Source organism: Perognathus longimembris, chromosome 4 (assembly GCF_023159225.1).
Source record: "Perognathus longimembris pacificus isolate PPM17 chromosome 4, ASM2315922v1, whole genome shotgun sequence".
Classification (NCBI taxonomy): domain Eukaryota; kingdom Metazoa; phylum Chordata; class Mammalia; order Rodentia; family Heteromyidae; genus Perognathus; species Perognathus longimembris.
In genome coordinates, this window is record NC_063164.1 from 1,071,488 (window position 1) to 1,092,233 (window position 20,746).

General features: G+C 74.8%; 1 protein-coding gene across 1 annotated transcript; it reads right to left on the minus strand.

Moving 5' to 3' along the window:
• Positions 1–350: 350 nt before the first annotated feature.
• Gpc1 (glypican 1) lies at positions 351–20,420 on the minus strand. The gene is made up of 9 exons (XM_048344397.1): positions 20,032–20,420; positions 7,213–7,371; positions 6,439–6,830; positions 5,933–6,098; positions 3,511–3,641; positions 3,306–3,425; positions 3,057–3,190; positions 2,716–2,891; positions 351–1,997 (listed from the first exon to the last, which is right to left on the minus strand). Exons 1-9 carry the CDS (start codon positions 20,195–20,197, stop codon positions 1,771–1,773), a joined length of 1,671 nt encoding a protein of 556 aa, XP_048200354.1. The 5' UTR covers positions 20,198–20,420; the 3' UTR covers positions 351–1,770.
• Positions 20,421–20,746: the final 326 nt, after the last annotated feature.

A 20,746-nucleotide genomic window follows, 5' to 3' on the forward strand; every position in this document is an offset into this window, starting at 1 on the left:
GGCGAGACCCAGAACCTTCCTGGGGGTTGGGGGTGCCGGGCCGCGCGCCCCGAGGTTGGGGTTGGGGGGGTGCCGTGCCGCGCGCCCCGAGGTTGGGGTTGGCGTGCCGCGTGCACCGAGGTTGGGGGTCCCGGGCCGCGCGCCCCGAGGTTGGGGTTGGGGAGGAGATGGCAGCAGGCAGAGCCTGCCACGTCTGTCTCGCGCGGTAGGTCCTTCCCTCTGCCCATCGTCCCGGAGGGGCGCCGGTGCTTGGCCCTTCAGATGGTGCCCGGGCCCTGCTGGATGGACGCTGACACACGCGTGTAGGGACTGTGGGGCCGAGCCCGTGCGGTGCCGGCCAGGGCACCCGTGCAGCCTGTCGGCCAGAGAAGCGACGGAGGCCCGGCCCTCCCGTGGGTCTCCAGCCTTTTATTCATACGAGGACTCCAACACCACACGTCACCTGCTGGCACCAAGTGACAAGGGCCTCCGGGAGGCAGGGCCCGGGCCCAGCCGTGGCCCCCGCCTTGCTCGCCTCAGCAGGGCTGTCCCAGCCCGGGCCCCACGTGGCCCGGTTGAGAGCCGGCGGAGCCGGGGTCGCCGCCCTCGCGGAGCTCTCGAGTCCAGTGACGGAGACGCGCCGAGCAGCCTTCGCAGGCGTTCCTGAGACCAGGTCTTCCCGTCCGTGCAGTTCCTCCTCCACGGGACGCCAGCCCTCCCCGGTGCCCACCCACTGCTGTGTCCGGGGGCGAGGGGCCCGGACAGGCTCCCGGGCCACGGGACGCCCGGGTCCAAGCGGGGCCCCGCCCTCCATCGCTGTCTGGGGAACGGGTGGGCGAGGCATCTGTGAATGTGCATTTCTGGAAAAGCCCTTGACTATCAAAGCTAGCCCAGCCCCTGCAGCGCAGCCGGGGCGGGGGGGGGGGGCCCAGGCACCCCTGGACAGGCACTGCCAGGTCTTTCTGGCCCTGAGCTGAAGTTTAACCAGCCACTCCCACTTCCCGTGGCCACATGACAGCCCTGGGCCCCCCGAGCCCTGGCACGGGCACCCCCTCCGTGTGGGGCGGGGACGAGGGGGTCAGCTCGCCCGGGCGCGCGTCCTCGTGCAGCCCGGGGCCCTCGAGGTGCGAGCCTGCCGGCGGCGGCGGCTCTGCCTGCGGAGGCCGCCTCGCCCTCCACGGGGGACGGGGCGGCACAGGCCTCGGCAGAGCCATGCCAGCCGAGCGCCGGCACGGGAGGGAGGGCCGGCTCCCGGGCCCCGGGGGAGGGGGGGTCATGCATGAGCTCCCGGCAGGGCTGCCTGGCGGCCCTGGCCGGCTCCTGGGGCGGGGCTGTGGGGGCCTCATGGCGTTCTCACCCCCGGAGCTGGGAGGAAGCCTCGGGGAGAGGCAGGAGGAAGGCCCGCTCCCGCGAGGCCCCGACCGGGGGTGCTGCGGGCGGCCCCGCCCTCCCCGGCGGTGGGGTGCGGTGGGGTGCGGAGGCGCTGCGTCTGCGATGGCGTAGGAGCTGGGGAGAGGGGTGGAGAGTCAGAGGAGCCCCCGAGGTCCCTGAAATACATGGCTTTTGGGGGACACTGGCTCCCAGTACACCTGAGGACCTCGTACAAAACTAAAAGCCAGGGAGGCAGGCAAGGCAGACCTGGGAAGCCAGGGTCCCACACTCCCTGCCGGCACACACAGCCACCGTCCCCCGCCCCGGGCCCCTGGGGGCCAAGGGCCATTAAATATCTCCTGTCCCGTGGGTGCGCCAAGTCAGTTTCCCGTGGGCTTAGTCCCCGGAGCCCAGGGACGGTTACCGCCCCCAGGGCCCGGCCACCGCGGGGACCAGCGCCAAGGGGAGAAGCAGGAGCAGGGGCCGGGGGCGGCTGGCGGCGGAGGTCTTCTGCCCCTCCCGTTCCGACAGGCCGGGGAGGGCGTGCGTCAAGGGCGTCCGGGCGCTGGAGCTCTTCTTGCTGGCCCTTCGGCTGCAGACATCCTCTGGGCAGCCACCCCCACTGCCGGAGCCGCTGCCGTCATCGCCTGGGGGGAGAGGAGGCGCTAGCCCGGGCCCCCAGGTCTGTTCTCTGTGGGGCTCAGCCTAGCCCGGGCCCCGATGTCCTTTCTATACAGGGGCTCCTAGCCCGGGCCCCAATGTCCTTTCTATACAGGGGCTCCTAGCCAGGGCCCCGATGTCCTTTCTATACAGGGGCTCCTAGCCCGGGCCCCGATGTCCTTTCTATACAGGGGCTCCTAGCCCGGGCCCCGATGTCCTTTGTATACGGGGGCTCCTAGCCCGGGCCCCGATGTCTGTTCTGTGTGGGGCTCCTAGCCCCGGCCCCGATGTCCTCTCTGTGTGGGGGCTTCTAACCTGGGACCCTGGTGTCCCTTCTACATGAAGGCTCCTAGCCTGGGACTCTGTCATCCTTTCTATGTGGGGGCTTCTAGCTAGGGACCCCATGTCCTTTCTATGTGGGGCCTCTAGTCTGGGACCCCGATGTTTCTGGCCCAGCTGCTTGGTGGCCACAGCGGCCTGGCTGGGCAGGAGGCCGCAGGCCCCCAGTCTCTGCCCACCCCTGGCTGTGCCTGCCGGAGCCACAGATGGAGAGACCCCCTGGCCGGCCAGGCCCCGGCTGGGTGGCAGCGGCAGTGGGCCATGCGTGCGCTCACGGGGCCGGCAGGGGCCGGCCGGCCCCGCGCCCTTCCTTGGCGGGGCTGCCCGTCGCGCCCCCCGCGCCCCCCGCCCCGCCCCGGCGCTCACTGGCGTCCTGGAAGTCCACGTCGTTGCCGCCGTAGGCGCCGCGCAGCCGGTTGGTCATGATCTTCAGCTGCATGATCTGCTGCCTGATGGTCATGTCCGGCTTGGTGATGTCCACCTCCACCTCGGGGTTGTTGATCTGGCTGGCCAGGCCGTCGCCCATCACCTCGGGCAGGTACCTGTGGGCGGGGACGGGGCCCCGGGTCACCGTGCCGGCCCTTGCCGCCGACGGCCCGGCGGGACACAGCCCGGCCGGGCCCCCCGAGCCCCAGCCCGCCCGGCACGGGCCCCGAGGGGACCCCCCCACCGCGGGGCGGGCCGTGGGCGGCGGGGCCGGCGCCTACCGCCCCTTGGCCATCCCGTTCCAGCAGCGGTCGTCGCTGGCGGCGCTCATGGCCATCCTCTCGCCGCACAGCGTCCCCGGGAGGCCGATCCAGAAGTCCTGGACGTCCCGGAGCCGAGCCTTGGCCTCAGAGACCTGCCGGACAGCAGTGAGGCCACCGGGCGGCCCAGGGCAGGGCCGCCCGCCCGCCCCGCCGCCCGGCCCCGCGCCGGGGCGCCGCGGCCCGCACGGGGGCCCGGGGGTCCCTCACCAGCTTCTCCAGCGTGCCCGCGGGGGGCTTCTCCTGCGGTGCCAGCTTGCCCCGGCGCCGCGTCTCCTCGGCCCCGGGGCTCTGAGGATTGACTTTGGGGTTCCCGCAGCCCTGGATGACCTGGGGAGGTGGAAGGAGGGTCCCTCAGGCCCAGGCGGGGCCACTGCCGTGGGGCGCCCCCCCGGCCCCCCCCCCCCGCCCGCACCTTGGCCGTGAGCGCGTCCTGGTTGTCCTGGAACGCGTTGATGGCGTCTGCCAGCCACACGTGCACGCTGCCGATGACGCCCTCCGCGCCCGACGGGCCCCAGAACTTGTCCGTGATGAGCACCATGGAGTCTGGGACAGGTGTCGGCGCGCGTGCACACACACACACGTGGCGTGTGCACGTCAGTAATCACCCACAGGGGACATCGTGCACACACACACTAGAACGAGCCACTGACAGCAGCAGCACGCGCTGGCACGCGCACACGCACGTGTTAGTCGTGAGCAATCAGTAGTGTGCACACACCTCAGGTGTACGTTAGTAGGTAGGCCAAGGCATGGGCCAGCAGGGGGCCCGTGTGAGCCACACCCAGGCGGGACCAGCCCTCGCCCACACAGGACACGCCCTTGCACACGTGCCCCCCGCAGCTCACAGCACACAGGCTGTCTCAGTCTTGCTCCCGTCACACCACACACACACCCGTGTGGTTGTATCGATTACCCCCGGTGTTCATCACGGTGTCCGTGTGTAACACGGATATAAACACACACCAGCTGTGTCCCACGCACTGACACGTGCTGGTGTGCAGGCGTAATGGCTCTTGCACCAGCAGATACGCGTGCTAGCTCACGCATGACACACGTACGTGGGCTCCCTTAGGTCGGGGCACACGCGCCTGCGCCATGCCAGCACACCCAGGTGCTGCTCCAGTGCTGGCAGGCCGGACGCCACTTGTTGGCATCATGCATGTTGAGCACTTGCTCAGTGGGCAGGACGGGGAATTCTGTCCCTGTGGAGCCCCCCAGGGCGAGGCCCAGCCTCCCAGCCGTCCACGGAACCCCCCAGGGCGAGGCCCAGCCTCCCAGCCCTCCACGGAACCCCCAGGGCAACACCCAGCCTCCCAGCCCTCCACGGAGCCCCCCAGGGCGAGGCCCAGCCTCCCAGCCCTCCACAGAGCCCCCCAGGGCGAGGCCCAGCCTCCCAGCCCTCCACAGAGCCCCCCAGGGCGAGGCCCAGCCTCCCAGCCCTCCACGGAACCCCCAGGGCAACGCCCAGCCTCCCAGCCCTCCACAGAGGCCCCCAGGGCGAGGCCCAGCCTCCCAGCCGTCCACGGAACCCCCCAGGGCGAGGCCCAGCCTCCCAGCCGTCCACGGAACCCCCAGGGTGAGGCCCAGCCTCCCAGCCGTCCACGGAACCCCCCAGGGCGAGGCCCAGCCTCCTAGCCCTCCACAGAGCCCCCCAGGGCGAGGCCCAGCCTCCCAGCCGTCCACGGAACCCCCAGGGTGAGGCCCAGCCTCCCAGCCCTCCACAGAGGCCCCCAGGGCGAGGCCCAGCCTCCCAGCCGTCCACGGAACCCCCCAGGGCGAGGCCCAGCCTCCCAGCCGTCCACGGAACCCCCCAGGGCGAGGCCCAGCCTCCCAGCCGTCCACGGAACCCCCCAGGGCGAGGCCTAGCCTCCCAGCCGTCCACGGAACCCCCAGGGTGAGGCCCAGCCTCCCAGCCCTCCACGGAGCCCCCCAGGGCAACACCCAGCCTCCCAGCCCTCCACGGAACCCCCCAGGGCGAGGCCTAGCCTCCCAGCCCTCCACGGAACCCCCCAGGGCGAGGCCCAGCCTCCCAGCCCTCCACGGAGCCCCCCCCCCCCAAGACCCAGCCTCCCAGCCCTCCTCAGAGCCCCCCAGGGTGAGGCCCAGCCTCCCAGCCCTCCTCAGAGCCCACCTCCCCTGCAAGGCCCAGCCTCCCAGCCCTCCATGGAACCCCCAGGGCGAGGCCCAGCCTCCCAGCCATCCACAGAACCCCCAGGGTGAGGCCCAGCCCCCCAGCCCTCCACGGAACCCCCAGGGTGAGGCCCAGCTTCCCAGCCCTCCACGGAGCCCCCCAGGGTGAGGCCCAGCCTCCCAGCCGTCCACGGAACCCCCAGGGTGAGGCCCAGCCTCCCAGCCCTCCACAGAGCCCCCCCCAACAAGGCCCAGCCTCCCAGCCCTCCACAGAGCCCCCCCAAGGCTCAGCCTCCCAGCCCTCCACAGAGCCCCCCAGGGTGAGGCCCAGCCTCCCAGCCCTCCACAGAGCCCCCCAGGGCAAGGCCCAGCCTCCCAGCCCTCCACGGAACCCCCAGGGTGAGGCCCAGCCTCCCAGCCCTCCACAGAGCCCCCCCAAGGCTCAGCCTCCCAGCCCTCCACAGAGCCCCCCAGGGTGAGGCCCAGCCTCCCAGCCCTCCACAGAGCCCCCCAGGGCAAGGCCCAGCCTCCCAGCCCTCCACGGAACCCCCAGGGTGAGGCCCAGCCTTTCAACCCTGGGAACATCCCATAGGAATCTGCCCCTCAGCCTCAGGTGGGCTAGTCTCCTGGTCTCAGGGCTGTCCACTGTCCAGGCGCCTGGCGGACGCCCCCCGGGCAGGCTGGGCAGCGGGGCCGGCACTCACCCAGGAGGTTCCTCCACTCGGCGTCCAGGTCGGCCTGGTTGGCGAGGCAGCCCTTCAGCACGTTCTGGCAATAATCGGGGCAGGGCCGGGCGCCGGGGACGCCCAGGCAGGGCGCACAGTAGACCAGCTTCATGACGGCCCGGGAGCACTCGGGGCCCAGGGGCACCTGGGGGGGGGGGAGGGCAGCCTGAGTCCCCCCCCCCCGGCCGCTCCCGTCCCGGGCTGCGAGGCCCTCCCGCCGGACGGGGCTCCGGGCGGGCGGGGCCCGAGCCGCCTCCCCCCCACGGCCAGACGCCCACGGGGCCCCCGGTGCCTCGCCCCGGACGACGCCCACGCGCGCCCCTTCATCCGGCCGCCCGCTCCCGGCCCTCCCCGCTCGCAGCGGCCGAGGAAGGCGCTCGGGGCCCGGGCCCTCCCGCGAGCGGCCGTCTCGATGGGGGCGCAGAGCGGGGGGCCCCCTCGGCCGGGGCACCCCGGGGGGGGGGGAGCGCCGGGCCCGTGCGCACCTGGGCCACCTTCCGGACCACGTCGCCGGCCACGCCCAGGCCCTGCACGAAGGTGCGCGCGGCCACGAAGGCGCGGGTGGCCCGGAGGCGCAGCTCCCGCGGGGCGTCCCCGAAGGGCCGCAGGGCCTCGGCCCGCTTGCCCAGGCAGTCCAGGAAGTCGTCGGGCAGCAGCAGCCGGGGGTGCAGCTGCCGGAAGAGGCGCTCCAGCAGCCGCGCCCAGAACTCGGCCAGCGTCTCCTCCAGGTGCAGGCCGGCGCCCCGGTAGTAGAGGCGCAGCTCGGCGTACAGGTCCCCGAAGGCGCGGGCGTTCTGGGTGTACAGCTCCGCGAAGGCGCCGGGGAAGGCGTCCCGCAGGGCGCGCTCCGACGCGTTCAGCAGCTGCTGGAAGTGGTCTGTGCGCAGGGGAGGGGGGCAGGCCGCTGGGTCACCTCCCGGGGGACGGCCCAGCCCCCCGTCACCTCCCGGGGTCCGGCCCAGCCCCCCGTCACCTCCCGGGGTACGGCCCAGCCCCCCGTCACCTCCCGGGGTACGGCCCAGCACCCCGTCACCTCCCGGGGTACGGCCCAGCCCCCCGTCACCTCCCGGGGTACACCTCAGCCCCCCGTCACCTCCCGGGGTACGGCCCAGCCCCCCGTCACCTCCCGGGGTACAGCCCAGCCCCCCGTCACCTCCCGGGGTACGGCCCAGCACCCCGGTCGCTTCCTGCCGACGCGATGGCTGAAAGGCCGGCGCCGCCCACCTCCAGCCCCGACCGCTCCTCGGGCCCCGGCTCACCGTCCACGCCACGGAGCTGGGCGGCCAGCGTGGCCTGCAGGGCGAGGCTGGTGTCCTGCAGCGCGGCCTCCAGCTCAGCGCGGCTGCGGTTGGCCAGGTTCTCCTCCATCTCGCTGGTGCAGCAGGTGTAGCCCTGGGGGCAGATGCGCAGGTGCTCGCCTGTGGGGAGGGGCGGCGTGAGGGGCTGGCGGGCGGCCGGGGGCCCCGGGTGAGGCCGGGCGGGGTGGGGGGCTGCGTGCGGCTGACCCGGCCCCTGGGGTAGGGGCCCACGGCGTGAGAGGCGCCAGGCCCGCTAGGAGGAGAGGCAGTGCCCCCTCTGGTAGACCGGGGGACTGAGCTCCAGGGACACAGGTGACAGCCGGGGGGGGGGGCTGGTGGGGGGCTACTGAAGCCCCGTGCAGCCCGCCTGCCCTCCCACGCCTGCAGGAGGGGGCCCAGCCTGGCCCGGCGCCATGGAGGCAGACGACAGGGCTGGGGCTGGGGGAGGGATCCGCAGCGGTCCCGGAATCGGGAGCCGCTCCGTGCGGCCCGGAGGCCCCAGAGGCCCGGCCCGCCCCGCCTCCTTTCCCTTCTCTGGCTGGGGTAGGAAGGCGGGAAGGGCTGGGCCCAGTGTGGGGGGCCGGAACTGCCATTGCTCAGGGGTGGGGGGCTGAGGGGGCCCCGAGGAGGCCCAGCTGGAAGGGTGCAGAAGCCCGCTGTCCCAGGACCGGAGCCTCAGCAGCGGGCAGAGCACCTGCCCCGCGAAGCCCAGGCCTGGAGGTGGAACCGGCAACGGCGCCCACGCGGAGCCAGCAGGAGCGTGTGGACCAGCCACAAGCGTCTGTGTCAGCACCCCAGGAACACAAGTGTGTGTGGTGGGGGGGCAGGGCGTACCTGCGCCCCGACTCGATCTACGAAATGCATCCTACTGCAGGGCTGCCGGAGCTGGGGTGCTGGGCCGCACAGTGTCTGGGATGGAGACGGGTGGGCAAGCAGAGCCCTCGAGGGCAGGGAAAGGAGGGGGCCTGGGGCAAGAGGAGGGAGGGCAGAAGCGGGACAGACCGGGGGGCAGCCTCGTCCTCTTTCCTCTCAAGCCGGGGTCTCAGCCTGGGGGTCCCACCCCAGGACCCGGCACCCCCAGGGCCTGCAGAGAGGCCGGGGGCAAGAAGCGTCATCCCGCTTCAGGGGTGCTATCTTCCAGTGGGGGGGGGTCAAGAGAAAGGGGGCTGCCATGTGGGGTGCGCCTGGGAGGCACCCACCACCCCCATGACGCCTGCTCCCCCTCCGCCCCCTTCCCGTCCCTGCTCGGGGCTGCGCCGGGAGCCAGCACAGGCAGCTCCGGCCTGCGAGGGTACCGCCGTGCCCCCCCAGCGACCACGAGGCTGGAAGAGAAGGGGCGCGCGCGTCCCGGCCCAGCCCCTTGTTTTGGGGTGCTCCCCCTTCTCTCATGGAAGAGAAGGGGCGTGCGCGTCCCGGCCCGGCCCCTTGTTTTGGGGCGCTCCCCCTTCTCTCATGGAAGAGAAGGGGTGTGCGCGTCCCGGCCCGGCCCCTTGTTTTGGGGCGCTCCCCCTTCTCTCATGGATGGAAGAGAAGGGGTGCGCGCGTCCCGGCCCAGCCCCTTGTTTTGGGGTGCTCCCCCTTCTCTCATGGATGGAAGAGAAGGGGCGTGTGCGTCCCGGCCCGGCCTCTTGTTTTGGGGCGCTCCCCCTTCTCTCATGGACGGAAGAGAAGGGGCGTGCGCGTCCCGGCCCGGCCCCTTGTTTTGGGGCGCTCCCCCTTCTCTCATGGAAGAGAAGGGGTGTGCGCGTCCCGGCCCGGCCCCTTGTTTTGGGGTGCTCCCCCTTCTCTCATGGACGGAAGAGAAGGGGCGTGTGCGTCCAGGCCCAGCCCCTTGTTTTGGGGTGCTCCCCCTTCTTTCATGGATGGAAGAGAAGGGGCGCTCTGGGCCCGGTGGGCAGTCACCGCGCATCTCTGAGGGCGGAGCCCCCGCCCAGCTTGGGGGGCCACACTGGGTAAGAGGCGTCCTCGAGGCTCAGGACACGCCCGGAAGGAGGCTGCGGGTGCAGCACGGGGCTTCGGGGGGCCCCCGGGGTGACGGGCGGCAGCGGCTCGGCGCATCTCTTCTGGTTCCTCCTCCCTCTGTGCGCCTCCCTCGTGACCCCCCCCCCCAGGTCCTGGCGGCCCACGCAGTGAGGATGTGAAGAAGAGACGGCGAGGCGAGCTAAGGTCACAGACACCCAGGAAACACAGCCCCCCCTCCCCCCCGGGCAGGCACTGGGGCACCGGGGTCCTCCGCCCCGCCCCACCCCGCGGCCTCCCAGCCCCCACTCCTGGCCCAGCCGGCCCGTGGCCTGCGCTGTTCCAGCCGCCCCAGCACAGCCCCCGGCCCTCCCTCCCTCCTCGGACAGACACGGGAGTGAAGACACGGAGCCAGAGCCCGGGCGCCGGCCTGAGGGCCCCGGGCAGGCTGGGCCAGGTGCCCCCCGCCCGGCCCGCGGCAGGGCTCAGGCTTGGGCCCGGTGCAGGAACCCGCGTCGGCCTGCAGAGGGTGGTGTGAGCCGGCCTGGCCAACCGGAATCCCACGACCCCGACCGACCATGCCCGCCCCGACCGACTGACCATGCCCGCCCCGACACCATGCCCACCCGGACCGACCATGCCCGCCCCGACACCATGCCCGCCCCGACACCATGCCCACCCGGACCGACCATGCCCGCCCGGACACCATGCCCGCCCCGACACCATGCCCGCCCCGACACCATGCCCGCCCCGACACCATGCCCGCCCCGACACCATGCCCTCCCCTGACACCATGCCCTCCCCCGACACCATGCCCGCCCCGACACCATGCCCGCCCCGACACCATGCCCGCCCCGACACCATGCCCGCCCCGACACCATGCCCTCCCCCGACACCATGCCCGCCCAGACACCATGCCCGCCCGACACCATGCCCGCCCCGACACCATGCCCGCCCCGACACCATGGCCGCCCCGACACCATGCCCACCCGGACCGACCATGCCCGCCCCGACACCATGCCCGCCCCGACACCATGGCCGCCCCAACACCATGCCCGCCCCGACACCATGCCCGCCCCGACCGACCATGCCCGCCCCGACCGACCATGCCCGCCCCGACACCGGCCCCAGGTCTAGGAGAATCCCTGGAGAAAGGCGGGCTGCAGAGGGAGTGGGGAGGGCGAACGCGCACGAGGGAGGCATCTCCACGCGGAAGGCCTGCGCCCACGGCCCCGACCACTGCCCAAGCTGACTTCACCCGCTGTCCTTCCCCGGTGCCCCCAGGTTTTCCTGGGCTGGGGAGGGGGCTGCTGTTTACTTAGGGCAGGGCTCTAATAGCTCAGCCTCCAGGTCCCAACCACCCAGTCCCCGGGCTTGGCTCCTCGTGAACACAGCAGACAAGGCGGCAGCGCCGGCTCCCCTTCCCTCCATGCGGGGCTCCCCTTCCCCCCATGCGAGGCTCCCCTTCCCTCCAGATGTGGAGGGGGTGGGGATGGCCCAGAACCCCCTCCCGCCCGGCTCCCCTTCCCCCCATGCGGGGCTCCCGGGGCCCAGAACCCCCTCCCGCCCGGCTCCCCTTCCCCCCATGCGGGGCTCCCGGGGCCCAGAACCCCCTCCCGCCCGGCTCCCCTTCCCCCCCGATGCGGGGCTCCCGGGGCCCAGACCCCCCTCCGGGCCGACCTCAGCCGCCTGCCCACGGCGGCAGCGCCGGTCCCGTCTCGGTCCCCCCCAAAGCCGAGCCCCGCAGCCGCCCGCGCCCCGCCGCGGCCGCTGGACGCGGAGCCGGAGCCTCCGGGGAGACCCGGGGCGGGGCCGCGCCCACCCGCCCTCCAGAAGCTTCGGGCTGCACCTGGAGGCGCCGACCGGCCAGCGCCGCCTCCTGCCGGGGGCCGCGTCCCGCCCTCCGCCGCGTCCCGCCCGCCCCGCCCTCCGCCGCGTCCCGCCCTCCGCCGCGTCCCGCCCGCCCCGCCCCGGCCCCGCTCCGGCCCGGCCCGGCCCCCACCCCGGCCCCCGCGGGGGCCGCTCCGTCGGCGGGGGGCGAGCGGCCTCCGGGCCTCCCGGGCCGCGCCCCGCCCTCCCACCCCCCCCCCCCGGCAGCGTCACCGAGGGGCCTCCGCGGCGGGGCGAGGGCGGGGCACCGACCCCGACGGCCCGGTGAACAAAGCGGCCACACCTGCGGCTCCGGACCGGGCCGCGGCGGCGGGGCAGGGGCTCGCCGCAGTGGGCGCGGCGGAGGGCGGGCTCGCCGCGGGGCGGGGCGGGGCGGGCGCCGGAGCGGGGGGCGGGCGGGCGGCGAGGGGGGGCGCGCCCCGGCCGCCCGGCCCGGCCCCGCGGCCCCCGGGCAGCTCCGGCCCCGCGGCCCCCGGGCAGCTCCGGCCCCGCGGCCCCCGGGCAGCTCCGGCCCCGCGGCCCCCGGGCAGCTCCGGCCCCGCGGCCCCCGGGCAGCTCCGGCCCCGCGGCCCCCGGGCAGCTCCGGCCCCGCGGCCCCCGGGCAGCTCCGGCCCCGGGCAGCTCCGGCCCCGGGCAGCTCCGGCCCCGCGGCCCCCGGGCAGCTCCGGCCCCGCGGCCCCCGGGCAGCTCCGGCCCCGCGGCCCCCGGGCAGCTCCGGCCCCGCGGCCCCCGGGCAGCTCCGGCCCCGCGGCCCCCGGGCAGCTCCGGCCCCGGGCAGCTCCGGTCCCGCAGCCCGGGCGCCGCAGGTCCCGCGCCGGCGCACGGGGCGAAGGCGGCTCCTCCCGCGGCCCCGCCTCCGTCTCCCCGGAAACCGCAGTGGGCTTCCCAGGCCCCGCCCCCCGGGCCCGGGTCCTCCCGCTGCCCACACCCGGGGCGGGGTGGCGGGGGGGGGCAGATCGGACCCCCAGGCTCACCCGGAAGCAGCCTGGCCGGCCGGGGCGCCGGAGGGGCAGGGGGGGCCCGGGGCGGGCCTGCGGGTGCCCGGGGCGGGCCCGGGCTTGCCCTTCGCGCCCGCTGACCAGAGCCCTGGCCCCCCCCCGCCCCCCAACGCCAGACAGATCGCCACCAAGGCTCCCGGGGTCCCCCCTTCCCCCCGTCCTTCAAGGCCTGGACCCGCGGCGCTTGCTTCCAGGCCCCCGGGTTCCTCCCGGCCCTTCTACCACTGGCGCCCTCCCTGGACACGCTGGGCAGCGCCCCGGCCTCCACTCCCCACCCCGCCCCACGCACGGGACCCGGAGGGCCAGCGGACATCAGGTGTGCAGAAGCCCCTGCGGGGCGCGGGTCCTGCCCAGCGGGCCGCCTGCCCCGCCCCACGCACGGACCCGGAGGGCCGGCGGACATCAGGTGTGCAGAAGCCCCTGCGGGGCGCGGGTCCTGCCCAGCGGGCCGCCTGCCTCTGCCGGCCCCTCTCCCCGGCACAGAGCTCCGAACACCGTGGTGCCCGTCCTCGGCGCCCCAGGCTGGCGCGCGACTCGCCCGTCGGGTGCCCCGGCCAAGCCGGCTCAAGAGGACACACAACCTGGGTGGCTGGGATTGGGGACGGGAGGGACTGGGGACACCCAGGCTGGCCGCCGGGGCTCTGCACAGCTTTCCCAGATGGCATGCCCACCCTCTCCCTACCGTAGGCCCAGGGGCGGCCTGGGTACCCATGGGGGGAACGGGCACCGCGGGAGGCCCGACTGCCCGCCCTGTGAATGTCCACAGCCTCTGGGGGAGGAGCGGGTGAAAGGTGGTCCGGCGGGAGGGGCGGCCTGTGGGCGTGGCCCTGGGGCCATGGCTTCTCAAAGCCCACTCGCCCGTCCCCCCAGGAGGTGGCACACGCAGCCCCTCGGAATCTGCACTCGCACGCCTGCGCCCCCCCCCACCGGCACCCCGGCCGGGGCTGGCACTGCATACATAAACACGCATAAATACACTAGCGCGGGTGTGGGCATTCCGGGCAACGAGGCCATGGAGGACCGTGCCTCCCCTCCGCCCATCAGGAACCCCTGCTCCCCAAGGCGGAGCAGCCCCGGTGTGTTACTAGGGACCTGGAGGCCGGCCTCGGAGGCACGCTGCTCTGGGCCCGGGACCCCGGTGGGCGTTTGAGCCGCCTCATGCTCCAGTCACAGGATCCTCACCACCGTGCTGCTTCCCCAGCGGACGCCACAGCGTGACCCGCGCAGGGCTGCGTCCAGGGTCACCGCTTCCCAGCCCTCTCCCTCCCCCCTGCAGGGGTGCGTCCAGGGTCACCGCTTCCCAGCCCTCTCCCTCCCCCCTGCAGGGGTGCGTCCAGGGTCACCGCTTCCCAGCCCTCCCCCCTCCCCCAGGGGTGCGCGTCCAGGGTCACTGCTTCCCAGCCCTTCCCCCTCCCCCAGGGGTGCGCGTCCAGGGTCACTGCTTCCCAGCCCTCCCCCTCCCCCCAGGGGCGCGCGTCCAGGGTCACTGCTTCCCAGCCCCCCTCTCTCCCTGGCTCCCCATCCAAGGGGAATTCCTGGGTGGAGGTGGAGGCCCAGGCAGGAGCCGACACGTTCTCGTGGAGTGGCAGAGGTCTGGGCGGTCTCCCCGGGCATGGCTGCCCACACAGCACCCCGCCCGCCCGGGGAGGCAGGTGCGCGGGCCCCCTCGCCCCACAGGCCCCATCCGGGGAGGGCGGCCAACGACGGATGCCAGCTTCATTTCGACTGCGGAAGAACGATGCATTATTTTTGGGCCCCAGAGACTTTGAAGCAGCATCTGGGAGACCCGGACCCCTGTGTTCTCGCGTGGGTCGCAGAGTTGAAAGGTACCAGCCACACCTGCCTGCAGCTGAGTGCATAAACAAGCCGCATATCTGGAGAGCGGGTTCAAGCACAGCCTGGACGGACCAGCTGGGGCCCTCTTCCTGCCTGTCCCCCCTCTATCTGTCCTGAGGCTGGGACCCCCCTTCTCCTTGTCCGCAGCTCCTTTCTCAGGGACCATCATTCTGGACGTCTCTCTGGAGAGAGGGAGTTTGCAGCCCCACACTGTCCACTGGGACCCGGGGCCTGGCCGCAGGGGGACTTGGGGGACCCAGGCAGAGAAGCCACCCCTGTCCCCAACAGTGTCGGAGGGCCCGTGCTGGGGCCCGGGCCATCTAAGGAGGCCCCCTTTGGTGGCAAGTGCCCAGACCTCCGGGCTCAGCGGGTCCCGCCAGGCCTCTCTCCCGCCAGCTTCTCCCGGGCCCGTGGTGTCCCCAGTGCCCTTCCTTGGCTCCTTTCCCGAAAACCGGCTGACACTCAGGCTGGCCCGAGGACGGCTGGACGGGCCGCGCCCACAGCTGCTGCGCCCGGGGACCCTTGGGGTCCGCCGGCGGGGGGGGGGGTCCTGCCAGGGCCACAGCGTGGATGGCCCGGGTCCTTCGCTCCAGCCAGAGCCCCCCGGATGCCAGGCTCCGGGGCCAGGTGCAGGCCGGCCAGCCTCCCTCCCTCCCTCCCTCCCTCCTTCCCTCCCTCCCTCCCTCCCTCCCTCCCTCCCTCCCTCGGCGCTCCCAGGACGGGGCCAGTCCCGTGGAAGCCACCCCTGGCAGGGTGCAGCGGGAGGAGGACGGATACATCTCCTGCACCAGCCCGGCCTCCCGTTCTGCGGAGGCCCCGCCCTCCCCTCCCCGCCATGCCGGTGCCCGCTGCTCCACACCGCGGCCTCTGGGCCAGTGTGGCCGGCTCCCTGCACCAGACGAGGAGCCCAGGCTGGCCCGGCACAAAGCAGGCTGGCGAGAGGCGCGGGCGGCGCCCGGGGGCCCCGGCCCGAGCTCCCCGCACGGGGGTCCTCTCGGCGCGGCCGGGGTCTGCGGGGCCGGAGGGGTGGGAGCTCAACCGCCAGCCCCACGCGTGGACGCGGCGCCCCTTGGGCGATGCCCGTTCACCGCGGTGCAGCGAGGCCAAGCCCGCAGGAAGCCCGGCGTTGGTGCGGGGCGCTGCCCACACGGTGCCCGGTCCCCCCCGGCCCCCGCCGCGCCCCCCACGGTGCCCGCCACCCCGGCCCGGGGTCGGCTCTGACCTCTGGAGATCCACCCGGCGGGGCTGAGACGGCCACGCCGTCCTGCCGTCCTCCTGGCCCGTCTGTCTGTAGGGCCCGGGCTTGGGGCTGGCCTGGCTCTCCCACCCCCGTGTCCCCGGCGTGGCCAGGCCTGCAGGCCCGTTTCTCGTCCTGCCCCTGCCCTCCCGGCCCTGCCCCTGCCCTCCCGGCCTCCGGGCTTCTCTGTACGTTGGGGTCTTTGCTCTCAGGCCCAGCTCCCCCGTTCCTCCTGACCCTGACTCGACCCCGCCCCTGCTCTTCGGACGCCCTCGTCCCCCCAGTGCGTGGCCTCCCTCACGCCCACCCAGGCCGGCTCGTCGGCCGGCGCCCACACTGGCGCGGGGCAAGCCTGGGCTGGGGCGGGGGGTGACTCACGCGGCGGGCAGCAAGTGCCCGGGGACCCGTCTCCGGGGCAGCTCCAGACACACGGCCCTGAAGGAGCCCGAGGGCCCTGGGGGCCCTGGGCCAGCCCGGGGGTGACCGAGCTCCTCGCGTGCACCGGCAGGGCCCGGGTGGCAGGCACGCCGGGCCGACCGGGGGGCCACGCTGCGGGCTCTGGCCCAGTCCCTACCTAGCGCCCGGTACCCGTTGCCGGCTCCTTCCTCCCCAGCCGAGGGCCGGCTGTCCACCCCGCGCAGCCCAGGCCGCCGCGGCCGCCGGGCCTGGGGCTGGAGCCTTGGGCGCCGGCCAGGGAGCCGCTCGGGCGGAGCCTCCAGGGGCTGCGCTGTCACCCGGCCAAGCCTGGATCCAGGGAGCGCGTGCTGCGAATGAGCAGCGGCCTCCGCCCCGGCCCCGGCCCCGGGAGCGGGGTCACGGGCATGCCACGAGGCTTCCGCCTTACCCTCCCCGGGCTCCACGGCCCCGGGACGTCCGCCCGCGGACCTAGCCCCCCACTGGCTGGCAGGCTCCCCACCCAGAAGCGGGGGCCCCGAGTCCTGCCCGTGAACGCCGGCGACCCTCGGTGAAGAGAATGGCAGCCAGGGGTCTACGGGCTGCTGCCCACCGTCCACCTCGGCCCCGCGACGTGCCACGCGCGTCCTGCCGTGCGCGGCTGCCGGCTCTGACCGCGGCGCAGGGGTCCCCGGGGTCCCCCCAACCCGAAGACGGCCGAGGCCCACGGAGGGAGAGACTCCGGGCGCCAGAGACCCAGCGAGGCAAGAGCCAGCTGCGGGAGGCCGCGCGTCACCCCACGCAGGGCCCAGGGTCCCGGCCTCGTGGGTCACCCAGGTCCCCGACGGCCAGGGGACAGCCCGGCCCGAGGAGAGGCGGCGCGGCCTCGGGGGAGCCCCTTGCCCGGCCCGTCTCCCCGGTGTGCTCACCTGGGGCCAGTGAGCAGCACGGCCGGGCCGTCTGGGTGCACATCCGGCTCCCAAAGGTGATGGGAGCGGCCGAGGCTCACGGGGAACGGTGTCTGCAGAGAGCATCCTAGGTGCTAAGAGGCGGCGGTCCGGCCAGCCCTGCGGCCCTGTCAGCCCAACCCGTTTCAGCCTCCACGCCGAGATGGTATGAGCTTTCCAGAAAGCACCATGCCTGGCAGCGGATGTGATCTGCTGCGAGCTGGCTTCGCGGCCCGCCGGGCTGGGCCCTAAGGAAGCCGGCTGGGTGGCGCTCCTGGCTCTGATGCGCCCCTCTGAACGGCACGGGTACGCGGGCTGCCCCGCGGGTGGACGGGGGTTCTCACGGAGGGCATCTGGCCGGGAGGGGCGCAGAGAGGGCAGGCGGCACAGGAGTTACCCGTCCTGTGCACCCCCGGGCGGTGAGCCTGACTCTCTGTCATCATCCCCAAGCCGGGGAGGCCGGGCGGAGGCCTCTCCAGGCCCGTCCAGCGCCGAGGCTCCGGGCTCCAGGGCCCCAGGGTGTTGAGTCATGCAGGTGCCCCGCCGGGTCAGCCAGCCCCGCCTGCACAGCCCGGTCCCCGCGCAGCTCAGCTCCTTGCGGCACGGCAGGGGCAGGGCCCCATGGGGACCCATGCTGACCACACTGGGGCCTTCCGCTCCCGCCCAGCTGGGGCCCATGGAGCATCCTGCTCGGGGGGGGGGGGGTGGCCCTGGCGTGGTAAGACGCCACCTCCTAGGGTGAGGGAAGGGGTACAGCCCGAAGACCCCCCCCTTAGACTCTGGGCCTGCCAGCACCTGCACAAAGAAGAAAAGTTCTTCTCTGAGCCTCCTGGGCCCCGTGCGGGCTCCACGGCGTAAACTGCCCACGGAGGCCGAGCCCCGTAGCACAGGGGGGCAGGACAGGTCCTATCTATCGCCCAGTGGGTTCCGAGCCGGCTCCGCCTCGGGCCACTCCCACGAGGCCCCCCTGCCCGCCACCTCCAAGCGTGGCTGGCACAAAGGGACGCGACGGAGCCGCGGGCCCAGAGCCAGGCCCGGCTCCGTGGCAACAGGGGGGACTCCGAGCACGGTTCTCCGCCCCACGGAGCCCCCGACGGCCGCGCCCAGCCGTGCCAGCAGGCCCGGTGGGGGCCGGGGACCGCCGTGGCCCAGGGAGGACCTTCTGAGCGGAGGCGGAGGCAGGAGCCACGAGTCGGCAGCTGTCTCCCAGCACCAAGACCTGGCCCCGGCTCTCGGCGAGGCGCCCGGCGTGGGGGGAGGGAGGGCGGGCCGCCCCCTCCGGGCCCGCTCCGCACCCACAAATCAGGACCACCACCGTCGGCATCGTCTTCATGGCCGCCACCCGCCGGGCGGCCCAGGAAACCAGACAATGCTTCAAACAGGAGCTGCGTACTGGCCTGTGGTCGCCCCCAGACAGAAGCTGGGAAGGCCCCTCACAACCACGAGGGGACGTTGGGGCGTTCCCCCACCGTGGGGGTGGACACTCAATGAAGCGCCCACCTCCACAGGCCGGGCTCCGGGCCGCCTCCACCCCTCCTGGAGAGGACAGCCCTCGTGGGAAGTCTGGCGTTGGGGCCCGAGGAACGGGCAGAGGACCCAGGGCTACTCCCGGGACAGCGCCTCCAGGGCCCAGCAGAGGGCGCCCGGTCCTCGGAGCCCGGTTCCAGGGGGACAGAGCCCGAGGGGACGCCGGCTTTGGCTGCTGCCCCAGAGGCTACGGTTCCCCGGGCAGGTCTCCCGGGTCCATGCGCTCTCCAGTGCCCGGCGCTGTCTCACTCTGCGGAGGATGGGGGGCGGCACCCCTCTGTGGACACTGGCAGGACCACGGCGGCACGAAGCTCCCGGCCTCGCGGGGCTGAAGGAGTGGGCTGCTCTCGGGGGGCAGACGCTAACTGGCTCGAGTCCCGGGCACAGGCAGGGCCCCCTCGGAGGCTTCCAGGGGGACAGGCGGCCGAACGGCCAGCAGCGTGCCCCACACAGATTCCAAGCCAACAGCGTGCTTGCTCTGGGCCCCCGACCCGGAAGGAACCGGGCTATGGCCGTCTCCACCCCGCCTGCCCTTGCCCCTCAGCCCCTGCCTGACCGCAGTGTCCAGCGGGTCTAAGCGAAGCAAGTCCCCGGAGAGACACCAGCCGCCCGGGGGCACGGGTGTGCGAAGTTTCGCAGAAGCGCGTCCTCCGAGCCCCGGGGCTGGGCGGACATCCCCGGGCGCCCGGGGCTCCTACTGTGTGGCAGGAGTGCCAGGGTGTGGGCAGAGCCCGCGCCACACTGTGCCAGGGCCTGCCGCCTCCAGGCAGAGCCCAGAGACCGGGACGGTGGGAGGCCTCCTGGAAGATGACTGGGCTGAGTCTGCAGGGGGCAGGACCAGAAGGCCTGTCCCGGGGGCTTGAAGGGACCAGGCCGGCAAGCAGCCCGAGTTCTGCAGGTCCTGAGTTCTGAGTTCTGCTGGGGGCCGGGGGCTAGAGCCTGGCGGCCTCCCTCCTGGGCTGGGCCCATGGCTCACGGTGCTCCCCTCGTCCTCGGCGTTGGGACAGCCCCCGTTTCCCGGTGAGCATTCCTATCCTCCCCGGGAAGGGGGGCCCCGGCTGGCCCTCAGCGTGGGGAGAGCCTCTGGAGCCGGACGGACGCGGCGGGTCTGCTTTGCCCTTCCCTCCCTGCGACCTAGGCGAGCCGCACAGGCCCCCGAGGGCGGCACCGGCACTTGACAGTGAAACTTGGGATCTGGGAGGTCCTTGGACACTGCGCCCCGAGCTCCCAGACAATTCGGGAGGCCGGGAAGGGAGGGGGCGGGCGGGCGGGCGGCTCGCGGGCAGCTGCAGGGCCTAGTCTGCCGCCAGGAGGGCCGCGCTTCTTACAAAGAGATGACACGGCCCCTGGGCGGGATCCAAGGCACCGACCACCTGCAGCTGGGGTCGGGGCTCCGGGCGGCCCCCTGAGCCCCGAGGGCCGGGCGCGCGGGCCGGGGGGCGCCGGCGGGCACAAGTTTCGGGTAGGATCGTCGGGGAACCCTGGCGCGGGTCGCTCTAAGGCGCGCAGCCCTCGCTCCGCGCCGCCAGGGACGGGGGATCCGCTCGCAGACCCACCGAGGCGGCCGCCGCTGGGGTCCCCCTGGGGGTCCTCGGGCAAGACCCTCGACACCTCCCCGCGAGGCCGGCACCGCAGTGCCCGGAGCCCCGGCCGCCCAGCCACGCCGGGGAGGGGGGGGGGCAGCGCCCCGAGAGCGGCGCCCGGGTCCCCGCGGGCGCGCTGGGCCGGACCCCGGCCGAGGCCCCCACCGGAGCCCGGGCCCCCGGAGCCGCCGCCCGGCCCGCGCGCGGGGGGCCCGGGCGCGACGGAGCGGCGCGCGGCTCGGGGACGACGACCGAGGGGGGCGGGCGCGCGGCGGCGCAGGGGGCCGGGCGGCGGGCCGGGGGCCGGGGGCCGCGCCGGGCGGGCCGGAGGCGGGGGCGCGGGGGCGCGGGGCCGGGGACGGGGAGCCCTCGGCCGGGGCGCACGGGGCGGGCGCCGCGCCCGTACTCACCCGAGATCTCCGCCTGGGGCACGCCGCTGAGGCTGAAGCCCTTGGCCCCGTAGATCTGGCGGACTTCGCCGCAGCTCCGCGTCTTGCTCGCGGGGTCCCCGCGGGCGCCGGCGAGGAGCGCGGCGGCCGCGCAGAGCAGCCACCAGCCGCGGGCCCGGAGCTCCATGGCGGGGCCGGCGGCGCCCCGGCCGCCCGCGCGCACCTCGCCCGGGTCGCGGCCGGCCTGCGCGGCCCCCGCCCGCCGAGGGCCGGGCCGAGGTCCCGGGGCGCGCGGCTCGCGCTCCTCCGGCCGCGGCGACCGAGACAACAAAAGCCGGCTGCGTGCGGCGCGGGGCGCGCGAGGTCCGGGCGCGGGTCGGGCCGCCCAAAGCGCGGCGGCGAGCGCGCAGCCGGGACTCGGCGCCTCCCCCGCCGCCGGCCCGGCCCCCAGCGGCCGCGGGGAGGGCGGGGCGGGGCGGGGCGGGGCGGCGCGGCGCGGCGGGGCGCGGCCGGGGCTCGGTCCCCGGGGCGCCGCGCGCGCGCGCGCCCGGCCTGGGGGACGCGGGGACGCCGCCCGCCGCGCCCGCGCGAGCCCACCGATCGCGGGGGAGAAGGGGGCGTCCCGGGGAGGGGGGCGGCGGGCGGGGGCCGCCTCCGGGGTCCCCGAGGGCCGGCGCCGGGACCCAGCGCCCGGGGGCGGCGGCACCCCCCGGGGGGCGGCCGAGGCCGGGCTTCC

What these genes read in the sequence shown, in the direction of transcription:
- Gpc1 (XM_048344397.1), bottom strand. Translation starts at nt 20,197, where the DNA reads ATGGAGCTCCGGGCCCGCGGCTGGTGGCTGCTCTGCGCGGCCGCCGCG. An exon ending in GCCCCAGGCGGAGATCTCGG is followed by an intron (nt 7,372 to 20,031) that starts GTGAGTACGGGC and finishes CCCTCCCCACAG; the next exon opens with GCGAGCACCTGCGCATCTGC. An exon ending in AGGACGCGCTCACGGCCAAG is followed by an intron (nt 3,426 to 3,510) that starts GTGCGGGCGGGG and finishes CCACCTCCCCAG; the next exon opens with GTCATCCAGGGCTGCGGGAA.